Source organism: Pocillopora damicornis, chromosome 3 (genome assembly GCF_964200805.1).
Source record: "Pocillopora damicornis chromosome 3, jaPocDami1.2, whole genome shotgun sequence".
NCBI lineage: Eukaryota > Metazoa > Cnidaria > Anthozoa > Scleractinia > Pocilloporidae > Pocillopora > Pocillopora damicornis.
Genome location: NC_142672.1, coordinates 4,755,222 through 4,771,611, shown reverse-complemented (window position 1 = coordinate 4,771,611; position 16,390 = coordinate 4,755,222). Strand labels below are relative to the sequence as shown.

Sequence of the window (16,390 nt, the reverse complement as noted above, 5' to 3'; positions counted from 1 at the left end):
ATTAAGGGACAGTAAAAATCAACCTGAATCACACTCCAAAACAACACATATAACACAGCAGAGTCGGAGACTTTGCGATTCGTGCGTGACACATGTCAGATAATGAGTGTGAACATTATGTCAAGAGCTGGAAGCACCGCCTTAAGTGATTTTGGGACATTGATCGGTTTACATGATCAACGCAACCTTGAATGACCTTTTAAATCAGCAATACAACAACCAATCACAATGTAGAGAATATCGTATAAGACAGTGATTTCTTACATATTTTGCACGAGTAGCTTTTTACACACCCGTTGTACTTAAGCGAATACGAGAGTGGAATAAAACAGTTTGATTGAGTCTAGTTCGTTTGAATTCTTTCTCTAGAAAACGGGGCAAAGATTACGAAAGCAGTAAGCTCAACGAATTGCCTCTGAAATGCAAGGCAGACAAACTATTGTTAAATTAGTACAAAGAAGAGTCCGTTACGATTCGAAGTCCGTGTTCGAATGTATAATGATTTCCTAAAGCGAAGCGAAGGAAGGGGTTGGCTTAGGGAGTGGGGTGCACGTGGGCACAATTCATAGCCTTTACTCGGGAATGAGCCTGCGCTCACCCCAGAGGTCCGTCTCGGGAGAATCGAAGATGGGACTCAAAAAACAGCAGAAATCGAGCTCAAGAAAGGGGCTCTGGGTAAAAAGATTAAGTTTTTCCTGAAAACAAGATTCTTTAACTTTTACACCCTGACATTCTTGTGCATATTTCCCATACGGTTCTCTATGCATTTCTTAAGGTGTTAACAACGTGAATTTCTTTAAAAATCAAGAGCTTCTCTAGTTTATGATCATTTCATTTATTCTCCTGACCTAAGTGTGTTTCAGGGATGATAGTGTACGGAGAAATTGGATGTTAATCACTCTTAGGGTTAAAGGGTCAAGGGTGCTTTTCGGGCCGCCAAATTAAGGGTTAAATGGCTCCTTATTGTTCAACTAAAAAGCTATTCAATGTTGTATGGTTTTGTGATGATTTTACTTTCAATAAAAAAATACGCGACTTTGCTAGTACTGCGTCCCAATAATGCTAGGATTGGCCAACCCTGTAGCAGGTCCTTCAAGGGGCACGTTGTTTCGCGAGGTCTCAATCTTTCTCGTTGTTGTGCGAGATGCAGAGCCAAAAAAGCGTCGCAAATTATTTTCAAAGTTGTATGTTTGCAAAGCTTTTTTCTGTCAATGATCGGCCGAAGAGATTAAAGGTCAATGTTCTGTTATGTCAGTTTACTAAGAGCCAAAAACAATTACAACTAGAAATCAGAAAGCTTACAAAAACTTAACACAAGTGTCAGTGTATACAACTGCATATTAAACACCGGTACCATGAAATCCCAAGGATTATTAAGGCTTATTACATAGAGTCACAAGAGACCTTCAAAGTGAACCATACAATTTTGCCCCAACATTATAAGTTCAGTATATATGATAGAGAATGTGAGAAGTCCTGCTTTTGGGTGAATCTTAACTGCAGCAAAACAATTTCCTGCTCACTACACCACCTCAAATCCATGATAGAAACTTCCCTTAGGAAAAAAACTGAACACTAAAGTATGAAACACTGATTCTTCAATCAAGTGACTCAAACAGTCCCACCATGGAACTGATATGCTGGTAATCATTGTGCCAGAGGTCAAAATGAGATATGAAGTGTTTTTAACTGGATGGGATCAAAAAATCATCTCAACATTTTTCCTTATCAAGTTCCAGTATGAATTTGAATCAGTCCATTTCAAAAAAAAAAAAAAATTAACATCTTGCAGAATATTAAGTGGCATCTGAAATATGGTGGACTACATATCAAATTATAAAAATTTGGTGGACAAGATATCAAATTGTAGAACCACCCTTAGATAAGTGTCTTTCATTCACTTTCAAACTCCGACGAGGAGGACAATTCTGCTTCATCTCTTGCTACAGATTCCTTCCTGGTTCGCATTTCAATCCCTGCCAGAGCTTCCTTCAATTTGTCTCTGTAGATATTCTTGACTCTGACCCATGGAGGATAAGTGGATGCCTAAAAATGAGTTCAAGCAGCAAATCAGAACCTTGGTTTCACTAAAATAATACCCAAAGGCTTCTTGCCCAGTTTATGGTAAAAGAAAAACAGGGTAACAAAAACATAGGACAATATTGTCAAGGTCGCTTTCCTATTTAATTCCAAGTATTTAATTCCAAGTATGATCTTGGTACATTTGTGGCACATTTCTTGTTAAAGGAGTACACATAAACATTTAGTTCTTGCAGAGATTCTGAAGTGAAACTAACTCTTTTGACAATAATTGCCCACCAATACATTGGAAATGCAAAATAAGAAAGCCTCCATTCTGGAGAACAACCCAGTAACTTGGCCGTTAGTAAGGGGTACTACAAGATGCAATGTAACAAATGCTGCTAAACTAGTTCTCAGCCTCTGTCTCTTAATTTTGTTCCCACTCTGGTTCTGAGTTGAAGTCTTTCAAGCCACATACAGCTACCTGGTTGCTTAGTAACAAATTTAATTGTTAAAAAAGCTATTTTGAAAAATACAGTTATTTCAGAAAATAGCTGCATCTTGTCAAATCTTTGGTACATCTGCAGTTGGATTACTTGTTTGAAATCAATCTAAAATTTTAGTCAGTACCACAATTACAAATGGCAGAGATAAAAATCATGGTTTCCGAAGGATACTTCTTCAATCTGTAACCAACACTTTGCAAACAATTTCCCTTATTTATCCACTGACATACCTCAGGCAGTTTCAAAAGGAAAGGAAGAAGTTTAGCAGCATATTTATCACTGCTATCCTTTGGTAAAAGGGATGGAAGATGATCAATTGCAATGACATCCAATAGTCTGGTGCTTGGGCTGTAAAGACATAAATTATTGGAAAGTGAATTAAAGTTTAAAGATTTTGAACAACTTAAGATATCATTGAGAGCCAAAGTGAATACATTGTAATAGGCAAAGGAATAGTTATTTCAGGGCAATTTTTGAGATGAACTGGTCCCTTGTTTTAAAATGAGGGTTTAAGTACATATTTTATGATAAGAAAATAGCTTCTTGTTCTCATGTAAATACAACCCTGTGGACATAAAAGGTCCTGCACTTAGCCTCATTATGAAATGAAGGGTTTTAGAGCTTGGGAATGGTCTATCAACTCTCACAGCCTCTCACTATTGGTAAAATAATTTATGCAACTCAAATTATTTTCCCCACCTCATATCAAGCCGATGTGTTGGTTTCACAAAGGTAGTAATAGTGTCATAGATTGGTAGTGGATTATCAGGACTGGTACAATCACAACTCACATCAGAAATAACTGTTAAGTTTCTAAAACAACCAGAAACATACAGGTAGGTTAAACTGGAAAAATAACAAAGCAACAGAACTTGAAATGAGAAGAATCAACTAACTGACAACCATGTTTTTCTCAGAATACCTGGTGTTGTTATGGAACATTTCCTTTGTCAAGAATGGAGGGATTTTCTGTCAAAGAAAAATTCAAGACTATTATAAGAGACACTACATTATTTAAAACACTTTCAATCAAAATGAAGTTTCAATCATTACCTTTGACAAGAAGATGCAGTTGACAAAGATGTCATAACTCAAGATGGCAGGGAAAGGTCCACCACCTTGTGTCTCCTGTCTTGTCCACTTGACAATGTTTTTGCTGCAAACATAAAATAACAACTGATAACTTAAACCAAAACTGTAGCACACATATCACATCTGAATACACTTGCACTATTGTTCCTTGATACACTGTCTCAGAAAACACCCCTGAACCACCTCACAAGGGGGTACTCAAAATATTATGGGTAGAGGGAGGGGAAAGAAGTTTCAAAAGCTACAGTTCAAGGTTATGAAAAAAGTAGAAGGTAACCCTTCAAGTCCCAGAGGTGATTAACCTGAAACTTCTCCCTATATTATCCATACATTATCCAGCAAACAGGTAATGAGAATACTCCAACATATCAGGTAGAAGTTGTTTTCTTGATCTAACACCAACTTCTTGTAACTAATTTACAAGGAAATGTGTAGCAGCTAGAGGGGAGAATTGACAATCAGATCTTGGAAGTTAAAAGGTTAAAAGAAAAGTCTTGGGGAAACACATTATCAGTTTCATTGAAAAAAAAACTTACCTTGGAATTCCAGTCTTCTCCAAAATGTAAGCAGCTCCTTGGCCACAACGACCACTTCCTCCAATAATCAACACCTTTGGGTAAATCTCAGGAACTCCTACCAAATGTGACATGATACTCAATAGACATTGCATTACTTCCTGGTCCAGGGTTTAAGTTGTTTTTCAAGAAACTTTTTTTCCCTCAGTTTCAGATTCTTTTGAAATCTCCTCCTTTTCCATCCTATAACATCTCACCAACAACAATCAGCTTTTATTTAGACAGTCCAGGAGGTTAATCCCATAAATATTAATAATTCATTTGAAAATAATTACATTGTGGACATACCTCTTTCATTTGCAATCAGCTGTAATTGGCTTTTCAAGTGGTTCACCATGTCATCTTCAGACATGTATGGAGTAACACTTGGGAACATCTCATTCGGCCTAATAACAAACATCATTTTAAAAAATAAACAACAGAACTTGTTTACATTTTTTTGATAAAGCTGAGCTAAGAGACTGATTCATCAATTTTTTTCAATGAAATCCATACTTAAGTTGCTGGTGACACCAAACTGCTATTGCAAGAGCAGCTCCAGCAATTCCTGCCATTGGTCCAAACTCAGCAACTTCTCGTTTACCTACAAAGAAAAGCAGCAGACATCATTTGTTTTGAAAAACTGTTCAGCCAGATAATAACAGAAAGAATTGACTCCTATTTTCAAAGTCCAAATTCTACAAGGCAGTCAGCACTTTGTTCTGAATAAGTCACCTCATTCAAGAGAAGCTTGTTATGGTTTAAGATACCATGTGAATTGGTTGGAGCTCTGGCTTGATTGCAAATGCAGTATGCTCTAGCAAATCATAGTTTCTGACTATCTTTACTGGTGGGTATCAAAATTGTTTGGATTTTTCTCATTCAAATTGTCATTTCTACCATATTCTTGTGGTCATATGATTTAATATTTAATGATGCATCAACTCAAGCAGCCACTCAGTTTGTTCTCTAAATTTGACTTGGCTAGAAGATGGAAGGAAGGGAAGTTGGGTGTGAGGCCAACCAACCCCTGCCTTTCATCAAGCTCCCATGACCACTAGTGGGTACCCATTTATACCCCTGGGTGGAGAGAAGCACTGTTACAGTGTTTTGCCCAAGAACACAACACATCAACCCAGCCAGCTCTCAGACCTTGAACCCTCCACTGAGTCTCTCACTTGTGACATCTCCATGACTGCAATATTCCTGTCTGCAGGTGCAACTTGTTTCAAACTTGTTTCCTTACTGAATGGTCACATGAGGTGGACTACAATCTCATAAAACAAGGAACTTGTTTAAAGCTAGAAATTAAAGTACTCACCACTGTCATTGACAATAAACTCAACATCAAGTAGTTCACCACCACCTTGATGGAACCTCTGCAGCAGGTCACTCCAGCCATCCTGTCCCTGAAAAACACACAGTAACAGAATCAGCAAACAAGTTCCTGATGCCACAATAGGCAAACAAGCTTTTGAAGTTCAGCATTAACATGACTAGTCTTTTTTATTAAACCTCCTGTTATTCATATTTTTGTCTACTTGCTTTTTCAAGCTGCTAGTGTTTTAAATTTCAATTATAATGAAACCACAACACTTTGCAAATCAATCATATTTTCTCTTTAACAAGTAAAAATTATTTCCAAAAACTTCCATCAGACTTTAGGTGAATGTTTTGAGAGAGTGGTGTGGTAAGATTTGTGTTATAAAAGAAAAGAAATTCTCTGATGTTATAATCATTCATTATACATCATTATTGTATAAGAAATTTAAAAAACTTAAAAGTACTGTCCATGTAAATGAACATGGAAACAAACAAATCAGTTCCATTGCAGAAGCATGCCCATCCTAAAATTTATTTCCGCCTTAATAGCCAAGAATTCTATACTGGTCATGGTTTTTCATAATAATCACAAGTTTGTATGTGTACACATTACAAGACATGCAATTTTACCCAGGAATTTCTCAATAAAGATCCTAATATTTAAAGTATCTAGAGATGCCTGTACAAATTCTGGATAGACAAGGATATTTTCATAAAGCATTTATTTTGAAAAACCAACTTAATCACATTTGTAGGAATTTTTCCCAAAATTCCTACAATGTCTAATACTGGAAATTAAGTCAGCAGGGTTCCAGGCTAACCTGTGTCCCCTGACAGCACAAAGTCAAACAGCCACGTCTGAGAAGAAAACATCATTGTTAATTTCGAAATGATCGATGACTCTTTGAATCATCGTGTTGTAACAAGGCATTCTGGCTGCAACATTCTGTTAGAATGTGTAGTAACTTTACTGTCACATTTCATAGAACAATGAAAACCAAGTAATACTTGTAAAATCCAAGCTTTTGTTATAATTCTACAGCTGCAGGCACCAAAGGTTGCTTCTGTTTTATCAAGACAGTTATTAACCCTTTAACATCCACAAGTGATCAAGAGAGAATTTCTCTCTGCTATATCCATACAATTTTAAGCAGACAAGTGATGAGAATAAAGAGAAATATCTATTAAGGGATTATCAGTTGATCCAATAACAAATTCTCAGAACTAAAATCATAAAAATTGTACAACAGTTAGTAAGGAGAATTACTTATGAGATCTCGGGAGTGAAAGGGTTGAGTAATGTTTCATGCATTCCTCTACCCATGATGAACAGAAAGTAGTCTGCAAATTTGAAAACAATCAAATACATAAAAACTGATAATTATAAAGATATTCTGTAAGTTATCTGGAGATTCAGGTAGAAGTATTAGGTGTTAACCCACTCATTGTTTTCAGTGCTTCTTAGTCCAAAATGGATTTTAACTAATTTACATCAGAATAAATACAACTTCCAGAATGGCTTACAGCCCTGATGCAGGTAAACACTGCAGTATCTTAAACCCAGTTCTGATAACCAGTCAAGTTAGCTGCATGGACCAACTGGCTTATGCCTCAGGTGGATGAATCATATGTCAAACCTTCACACTTCCCCACTCCCCTCCTAGCATTTCAACAGCTTCCCTGATACCAATTCACGGTCTTTGTATGGTTGAATACGGGCTTCTATTTTGATAGTATCTCATTTCTTACTCAAAGGTATAATTCAACCAGCCAAGCTCACACTTGAATCTAGACTTCATTAATGTAAGTCCAGAATACAAACCATTTACTCCTATGTACTACATCTCTAAAAAAAAAGTCATTAATAACTATAAAGATTAGGAAACAGTAAGCTTGAATAAAACAACTTTACCAGACAAAGGGTCTCTCTGAAGATGTTAAAAAGATTTATACAGAAAAGGAATCCATCTACCAAACAGATTTCAAACAAGCAATGATAATAAAAGATTACTTGAATGTGGGTTAAACAAGGGATGATGGTAAACTCTGTGGCTACTTCTGAAATCATTCAAAAAATGTTGCATTTTTCATTGATATCATGTAAATGATTCAAAGTTAGAAGACAAAACAGAATGTACTTCTCACCTTATAGGCATGGCCAAAGTAAATGTGAGGATTTTTCAGAGGATGATCCTCGTTTGGCAGTTCTTTAATCCCCACTATGTAAGCATCTGCAGGAGCATCTGTCCAACTTCCTTCTTCAACAATTTTACAACCAACCCTATATGAAAAATAAAACATGCACCACATTTAAAAAAAGTTTATAAAAGCTTCAAGATCTTTAGGATTCCAAGAACATGAAATCTTAACCCTTTAACTCCTAAGATCTGATTGTGCTACACATTTCCTTCTAAACTGGTCACAAGCATTTGGTGTTAGATCAGGGTAACATCTTCCACTTGATTAGTTTGAGTCTTCTCATTACCTGTTTGCTGGATAATGTATGAACATTGAAGGGAGAAGTGACATATTAATCACTCCTGGGTGTTTAAGAGTTAAACATTCTTGTAACTATTGCAACCTAAACTTGAAACTTTTAACCCAGCCATATCTAGAGAACTTTTATGTTACTTTCTCAATTTTTCAATGTTCAATCTCAATCTACCACCTTTCATAATCAACTTCTTTGTAAACTCGGTCTTCAGACTTTTCCACAAAAACCTGGTGACCTTTAAACAGAAAATACAAAACAATGTTGATAAGAACTCCAAATTGTTTGTATTACTCGGACCAGGTAAATCTTATCGATCAATCTTATCAAGGCTGGGAAAAACATGACAAAGATCTCCTTTTATTCCTAGTCTTGCATGTGATGTGCACAGCTTTCGGAGGATTTCAACGTCACTGATCCTTTGTTATGTGGACCTCTTTTATTTTACTAAATGGAAAATACATCGGCATTCGTTCTTAACGCACCAGCGATTACCAGTCGAATATCAAACCAAAATTGTTCTTTGCTAACGCACTTAAAAATTTTGTTCCGCACAAGATTAACTTTATCAAGTATAATTCGGTTTTAAGCATTCTTTAAAGTTGCTGAACAATATCGGGATTAGATCTCACGCGAAATCCAAACGGCTATTATGTTCGCGCTACCAAGGATATCGTTAATTTGCGTAATTGAACAGAAATCAAAATGGATATTCAAGGTCAAGTTTGCGGGCCGTTTTATCTTATTGACAGAATTAGAGCTGAGATCTTATGCTTGCAAATATATTCTTTTTTATCACTGAACCATAACTGTGATCTCGTTTCGCTCGAGCCATTACTCGTGGTATGCAGATTATTCGTATGATTTCGTAAACATATCAACAGCTAACAGACTCTATTATACACGTTGTAGTAGTAGCTAAAAAGTCTCCTTCACGCCAAAAGAAGTCTTTTCTCAAAAATATAATTCACCTGCTTTTCGTCTCTTTTAAATGGCATCGAGACTGGGCGCCTACAAACTCGCTGAGAACTCATCCCGGAATTATGGAAAGCATGGCGACACATATCAAGTCGAATGTTTTAAAAAATCGAAAAAAGTTCGCAAAAAAATGTACCTTGAAAACGTGGCACTCATAAGAATCACGTAATACATGTAAAGTAATTTTTTTTCATTTGGACTGGCGAAAATAAGCATTTTGAAAGAGATTCAACGAGAACCACGACTCTCTTGTGCAGTGAAAATAAACAACTGGGCATGCGAGCGAGTATTGAACGGATACACCCACTATTATTTTACAAAAGCTAAAAAAACCAACGGTTAAGCGAGTCTAAAACTCTAATCAGCAAGTTTATTCAATAAACATTGATTGAGTAACTCAACAATAAATTCATAAGCGCTAGAACTGACTTAGTGCACGGTAAAATAAAGTTTAAAAAGACATACCGGCAGAAAGTAGCTTTTTGCAAGTGACTGGTGTCAGTGGAGTGCGTTGTTCGTGCGGTTTCGATTCCGCCCGAAGCCAAAATTTCATGGATGTGTCATCACTTGCACCACTAGCCATATCAAAACGATCCGAAGAAAAATAATGCACCCAACTCCGCCGAGAACAGCAAAATTTCGCCAAGTGTCACCTCCTTGTTGATCTGCACTAACTGACAGAGAGACCCCCTGTGGTGCAACTAACATGGTTTTGCATGTCGTATTACAACCCACATGTGGAGTCCGCGTTAGGTGTTGACAAAATCTGGATCGGACCGGATCGAATCACGGATCGGAAAAAAAAGAGCTTTGAAAAATAAAAAAGAAATTGTTATAAAATAACACAAATGGTGAGAGGTGAGAGTTAAAAAAAAAAAACTAAACTGTGTTAATTGAAATTAGAAATGTTGCGTGACAGGCCAAAATGAAGTCTGCGTGACATACTGGAGCGAAGGCCCGCTAGAGGTTTTTTTTGCTCCTCAACCCCATGTACTCACTTTAACGGCTGTGTCGAGAAGTGTTGTGTAGTGCCGCCATGGACGAAGGCAAGCGAGAGGTACGCATCATTTCATCAGTCATTTATTATATCTTATTTCACGTGCTACTTTTCCTTTTTATTCAATATCATTTAGCACACGCGAGAGAGGCGAGGTGAGGAGTAAGATAATGATTGTTTAAGATATTACTACTAAAGGGCACGTAAGCGATTTAAGTGGACCGCAAAAAAATTTGCTGAGTAACTTTAAGATAAATTTTTTTAGAAACGAGCACCGTAACAACCATAAAACGTCATCTGATCCAAAGTGGAAGAAGCACTTCTCAAGCTTCAAATCAACTGACATTGTTTCTTATTTGCTCCAGACTTAAAATACCCATTTCTTCCAGCAGAGGAGGTCTCCCTCAAGGAAGTCAATGTTTTAAAAATTAATGAAAATAAAGTTTTGAAATCAAAAATTGAAATAAGAGTTTAATGACGTGAGAGTACAAAGATTGAGTCAAATGACTTCTAACTGGGATGTTTACAAGACTCTATCTAGATGGTTTATGGCAATATTATTAGTACTCATATTAAAAAAAAAAAACAGAGGGAACAGTGACCAAAATGGACCCGTCGCACTCGTCGCTTTCGAAAAAAGAAAAGCTAGCCTTAAGCTCCTTTTAGTCAAAGGCATATGCACGCGAGGAAAGTAAGCAGTTATCCAATACTTCCCGATAACGAATGGAATTTGGCATGACTCTGAATTGAAATAGGACTAAAGGACTCGTTCTGAGGTATTCTATGTTTCACTGAGTCAAATATTTAAAGACAATGACAGTATTGCAAGCAAAGATCTTTTTATAGGACAGGTTCAGTCAAATAAAGATTCTGTGTTTCTTCGAAAAGGGTTCCCTTGATAACCGATGATCCTTGTCGATGAAACCCGATGGGAAAAATATCAATTTTTTTTGCAGAAGACTGACATACTAAACTTGGATGAAAAATTGTCCTGGATAACATTGGCCTTATTACGTACGACACTTTTGAAGGAAATTATATCAAAAGTTTGAAGGAAACTTCTCTCCAGTCAGCCTGCATTGACATGTGTCGTTTGATGGCGAATGTAGCGCGCTAGTATGCTTGTCAGGGAAAACTTTAATGAATTTACGATGGCGCAATAGTCTCTGATATTGTTTCTAAAATCAGCTTGTTACACAACAGTTTGACCACTGTCTAACACGGATGCTTTCCTCTCTATTGGTTCATACTGCCTTGCTTTACTTAGTGTGGTTAGCAAATGTATCACGGTTTTCAAGCTTACGTCTCCTTGAATGCGGTGAGGTCTTGTCAATTCTCTTCCCCAAAAGAGCCCTAAGTACACGTCTCCAAGTTTCCGCTTCTAAAAGTAAGTAAGAACAAGTGTTACTCTTCACGAAGAATGAAGTCAGTCAAAAATTTGTAGAATTTGTATGTCCATATCAAAGAGACGTGTAATTGCATGTCACACAGTACAACTTCATAATCATGAATTTCAATAACGTCTATTTTAAAACTCATCAATAAAGATGACTGTGAATAGTTTGAATGTAAGTTCTGTCCTCCCATCACTAATGAAAAAAGAAATGGGAGAAAAAAAAGACCACTGTAAAACTCTATGACAAGCGAATAAAGCCGAGATTTTAAAGCTATTTCAGTTTCGAATGCAATCAATTTCTATAATAGTTCCGCAAATTCCAAGAGTTCCTGGTTTAGCCAAAGGCAAAGTTTTTGCAAAACACGTGTTGAAACTAACCAACCGGAAAGTAGGTCAAGTAAACAATATTTTCTGTCCGTCTATACTCTGTTGGCATCTCTAGTGTCTAACTCTGGGGACAATGGCGTACAAGTGCCTACGCTTTCTCTAAATTTGGAACTTTTATTAAAAGATTTATTACTTTCGATGATAACAAAACATGTTTCGAATAGTTTTAAACAGCTCGGGATCGTCTAATTTTAGAAACAGCATGTGGGAAGTAGACTACGCTAAACAAGTATGGAAGCGGTACAAATAATCTATGGAAGTTCTCTTTGAATCTTACGAATTCGTCCGGACAGCGCCTATTCTGTCTAAAGAGAAGACATGTCTACCTTAGGCAAGTAACTACTCGTGGTGGAAGCAATTTCACGCTCTTTCGAGGACTCAAACAAGTCTAATATTTTTGATGTGATTCATGCGGAAGCCATTGTTGGGGTCTTCAATTTTGTTATCTTGTGGGTTCGAGGGTTCATAGAGCATTCAGAAGACTGGAGTGCGCTGCCATAGAAACCTTGGCAATTATTATCTTGGAAACTATTACCGTGAAAACAGTCTAGATTTTAGGACATTATAAACTGATAGAACGCTTCTAGAGGATCACACCACATCGAAAACAAGCGAAACAAAGCGGGCTTTAAAAACAAAAGCAAAAGAAAGATAAGGCGTGAATGGTAAGTAGACTATATATAAAATTTTTTTCGAATGCAGCGAGGCAGTAAATCAAAGCAATAAAGCCCTCCCGGGTCGAAAGAATGACAAGAATAACAACCCGTCGCATTTTCCTGACCTTGGAATCAAGAAATTTCTAAACAACGCAAAGTGACCTTGATCAAGGAAGGGAGATTAAGATTATTCTGGAAGCAAACGTGAAGAGCGTTGATGCTCCCGGGACAATGATTGAATCTCTACACTTGTGGGTTTACTAATCACGCTATTTGAAAGCTACCCTTGAATTAAAATTCGATTAGTTCTTGGTGGCAGATATTTTGACAATGGATCCGCCGACAAGTGAAATATGGGCACAGAATGTCACCACCGAGTCATCCAACATGTTAACCTCATCCGGTCTTACAGCGACAATCTTCAAAACCGTTTTTCTTGTTCTTATCGCCGTGATGAACATTTTGGGGAATACAAGTATCTGTTTTATTGTTCTTAAAGACAGACAACTACGAGCCTCAGTGCGGAATTACGCCGTAGCAAGCCTGGCCTTGTCAGACTTACTCTCCGTTCAAATTATGACTTTCCAAATTTTGACTTACTTTAACGTTGGTAAAAACCCTATAATGTGCACACTTATGGGCAGAATATTTGGCTGTCTTCTTTACATCAGCATTTTGCACTTATTTACGTTAAGCCTGGACAGATACATAGCAATATTTTACCCATTACGCTACAGATTCATGGTTACCCCGACAAGGACAGCTGTGATTTTATTAACGATCTGGATCATCCCAGTTTTTTCTATACTAATCTTCCCTGCTGCGCTAGTGGATCTCCGTGGCTATGCCAGCTTCTATGGATGCATGGAGCAAGGTTCGATAGAAAAAATTGACAAAAAGGATCGCTTCCATATGAGTGTGAACGTAATTTTTCTTTTCTTTCTACCACTTCTTGTGATGATGTGGGCTTACTGTCGAATTAGCAAAGTTGCTTGGTATCAAGCCAACAGAGTTGGTGTTGCTGTGATCTCGGCAGTCAGAGTGCCACATGTTCGTGGTCTTCCCCGAACACGTGATAGAAAATGGGCCAAAACGCTAGGTAAGTTTATCTTGTTGGAGTATCATTAACCGAGCTACGTCACGGCTTGTGAATTTTGGCTAATTTAACCTTAATTCTCAGTTCCAGTTTGTTGTCTAAAATCTGAGTCAATCTTCGCCCTCCTTTAAAATCCTTGCACCAGTTTTGTGCTTTATTTTCTCTCTGGCGTATGTTTCCCATTCCATAGTGAAATATATTATAACAAAGTTTCCCTAATCAACAAGACGAAAAGACGAAAACAACCGCGGTTAAGGGTTTGATGTGAGCTGGCTCTCCTAACACCCGAGGGGGGCAGTTGAACCTGACTGCGTGGATTATTGATGTTTATAGTAAGTGCAAATGTGATGGATGTTACCTATAACAATAGTAGTAGGACAACCACGTTTTAAGTCGGGCAAAAAAAAAAGTGTCATTTGACCAAGCGTATGGTCATTCCATAGCATTGCATTGCATGGTGACATGTCATGTTTTTTTATCTCTTTCTTGGAATATAGCAATGAGTTTCTGTCTGTCAACCAATTCTCAGTGTAGCAAAGTGAACAATTTTTGCGGAAACACGAATTTTGTTTTGATATTATAGGAATTGTCAGGTATCTTCAAGGTGCTGCTTCTTCTAAACGAGCATAAAGACCCCCTTTTTCACTTAAAAATATACGTTCCTTTGCGATACACAAAACATGACCTGAAAAGGTAAAGCAAGCCACAACGGTTCACAGAATCAATCCTTCAACAAAGCTTTCTTGATACAAAAGAAAGGTTCTCCAAATCCGAAGAAAGCCTGAAAATTATTTTTCGTCACCAAAAGTAAAAACTCTGCGTCGAGACTTACTAAATAGCCAACATGCACTAATACAAGAAAAGTACACTTTGCAATATCTATGGAATGGAAAAAAACAAAAACAATGGAACACGTGCAAAATACAAACTATGCTGTATGCCGCAACAACATGTTTACTGCTTAAAGAAAAAATGTTGCGTCATGCTTCACAGACCCCTGTTGGTGGTGTTGTTGTTTCTGTTACGTTGAGTAGAAATTCTGAAAACTACTCATCATTTTCTTCGATTAGTTCAGTCAAATACCTCAATTGTCATGATATAATTTGCTCTGCACTTATTTTGGCCTGTTATTAAATTTGTATCATAGAGGTCTAAATTTTTTCATGTGGAGCACGGTCAGGTTTTGCTTGAAGAATCTTACATCATTCCGTATCTAATGGGTCAATAGGTTAAGAAAAAATAACAGAGATTATGCAGCGAAAACACGGTTCCTCGTAGATACTTAAGGTCGACTCAGAAGATATCTCGGAGAAGTCGAATCAAGTAGCTGTTTTTCTATCTACCCGAAGCAACCAGATGGGAAAGGAAGCCGAGATATCATTTTGCTGCATCGTATGGGGGCTTTCTTGACAAAAAAAACCCCATTCGTTCCTTTCAGATCGGTTGTAAATTGCCCATTGTAGATTACGTGAAATCTTCCGAAGGTTTGATGTTTGCTCCAAATGGAAATTAAGGGTGCATGAAAATGACCGTTTCTCTCAAAGACATCGTAATCCTCTGAGTAACGTCATATTATCTGTAATGGGGAAATAAGAGGGCGGATGTCATTAGCTACTAGCAAGCAATTCACTCATCCGCAAACCCCGAGCATTAAAAGGTCATTAGCTGGAGATTCGTGGATTAAGGTTTCAATGTCGTTCATTAAATAACTCGTTGTCACTGTGCTTGCTGTAGGATTAACGGAATATTCGGGTCGCGAACAGAATTTTCATATCATTCAAGTAGGAAGGGAAAACCACCAAAATTAATCTCCCCGTTTTAAACCTCATGTGCGGTGCACACAACTGAATGTTACAACAGATATTTACAGTCATCAGGACTTCAGATTATGCAATAATCATAACAGGCATTGCGTTGAGCTCGTTAACCCTAATGGAAACTTGTCATTATCGCCTAAAGGCAAGTAAGATAAATTACTTTTTATTCTCAAAATCAATATTAATATCCTGTAGTTCTTTAATAGCCGAACCACTGAAAGCTGTAAAAAGATCCCTGTTTCTTGGCCTCAAATACTAACTTTTGTGTTTTTTTGTTTGTTTTGGTTCTGCAGCGATTGTGATTGGCGCATTCCTGGGCTGCTATCTTCCAATTGTGGTGGCATCTTTAGTGCAAATTTTCGCTGGACAAACAACAGGTTGTTCCTTAGCACGGACTTTGGAAATTTTATTATTTCTCACGTTTTCCAACACTGTTTTGAATCCTCTGATTTACTCTCTTCGGAACAATGAATACAGGAGAGCTTTCCAAAAGACATTTAGAAGATGCCACCGAGAGTCAAACAACAATCAAGGTTTACGACTCAGTTACGTCAAACAAGATCTTGAAAGCCTTACTGTGTCTAGTCACGTGACTTCAAACCACGCGAACACCTCGTGATGTTTAGAGGAAGATTTTATCCACAACACTCAGTGTCAAAATTAAAAATTGTTTCTATGAAACAGCTTATTTTTTACGACACATTTTACAATGTTATTTGAGCATACCATGTTGACTAAGCTGAGAATAGACTATTTTACAGCCTTCTCCTAATTCATTTTGTTTGTTTGATCGTTCAAAACTTAAAATTTTACCTCGACAGAAGTGCAAAAAGGACTTGAGGTGGGTTGTTGAGGGGAAGTGGGGAGAAGGGGGGAGGGGGGGGGGGAAACAAATGCTTCGTCTTCATCCACACCAGCCCCTCGTAAAACCAGCCTTGATCACTCCCAGAAGGAGGTGGGAGGTTTGGAACAAGTACTGCTCATAGGCTGACGAAGATTTCAAACAATAGTTTGATAACGATCTTTAAACAACCTACACAGAAGGGCAGAGCGGTTCGTGCGTGGAAAGAAGATT

The 16,390-nt window shown here is 37.5% G+C and overlaps 2 protein-coding genes across 2 annotated transcripts; one reads left to right on the top strand and one right to left on the bottom strand.

Annotated features, from left to right (window-relative positions):
- Positions 1-1,241: 1,241 nt before the first annotated feature.
- Positions 1,242-11,450, bottom strand: LOC113665975 (uncharacterized). The gene is made up of 13 exons (XM_027181719.2): positions 11,267-11,450; positions 9,432-9,774; positions 8,166-8,226; positions 7,643-7,778; positions 5,496-5,583; positions 4,691-4,778; positions 4,484-4,581; positions 4,157-4,253; positions 3,582-3,684; positions 3,451-3,497; positions 3,228-3,341; positions 2,759-2,876; positions 1,242-2,046 (listed from the first exon to the last, which is right to left on the bottom strand). Exons 2-13 carry the CDS (start codon positions 9,547-9,549, stop codon positions 1,894-1,896), a joined length of 1,221 nt encoding a protein of 406 aa, XP_027037520.2. The 5' UTR covers positions 9,550-9,774; positions 11,267-11,450; the 3' UTR covers positions 1,242-1,893.
- A 336-nt stretch (positions 11,451-11,786) lies between these two features.
- LOC113665961 (histamine H2 receptor) lies at positions 11,787-16,013 on the top strand. Its single transcript, XM_027181703.2, has 2 exons — positions 11,787-13,501; positions 15,609-16,013. Exons 1-2 carry the CDS (start codon positions 12,733-12,735, stop codon positions 15,932-15,934), a joined length of 1,095 nt encoding a protein of 364 aa, XP_027037504.2. The 5' UTR covers positions 11,787-12,732; the 3' UTR covers positions 15,935-16,013.
- Positions 16,014-16,390: the final 377 nt, after the last annotated feature.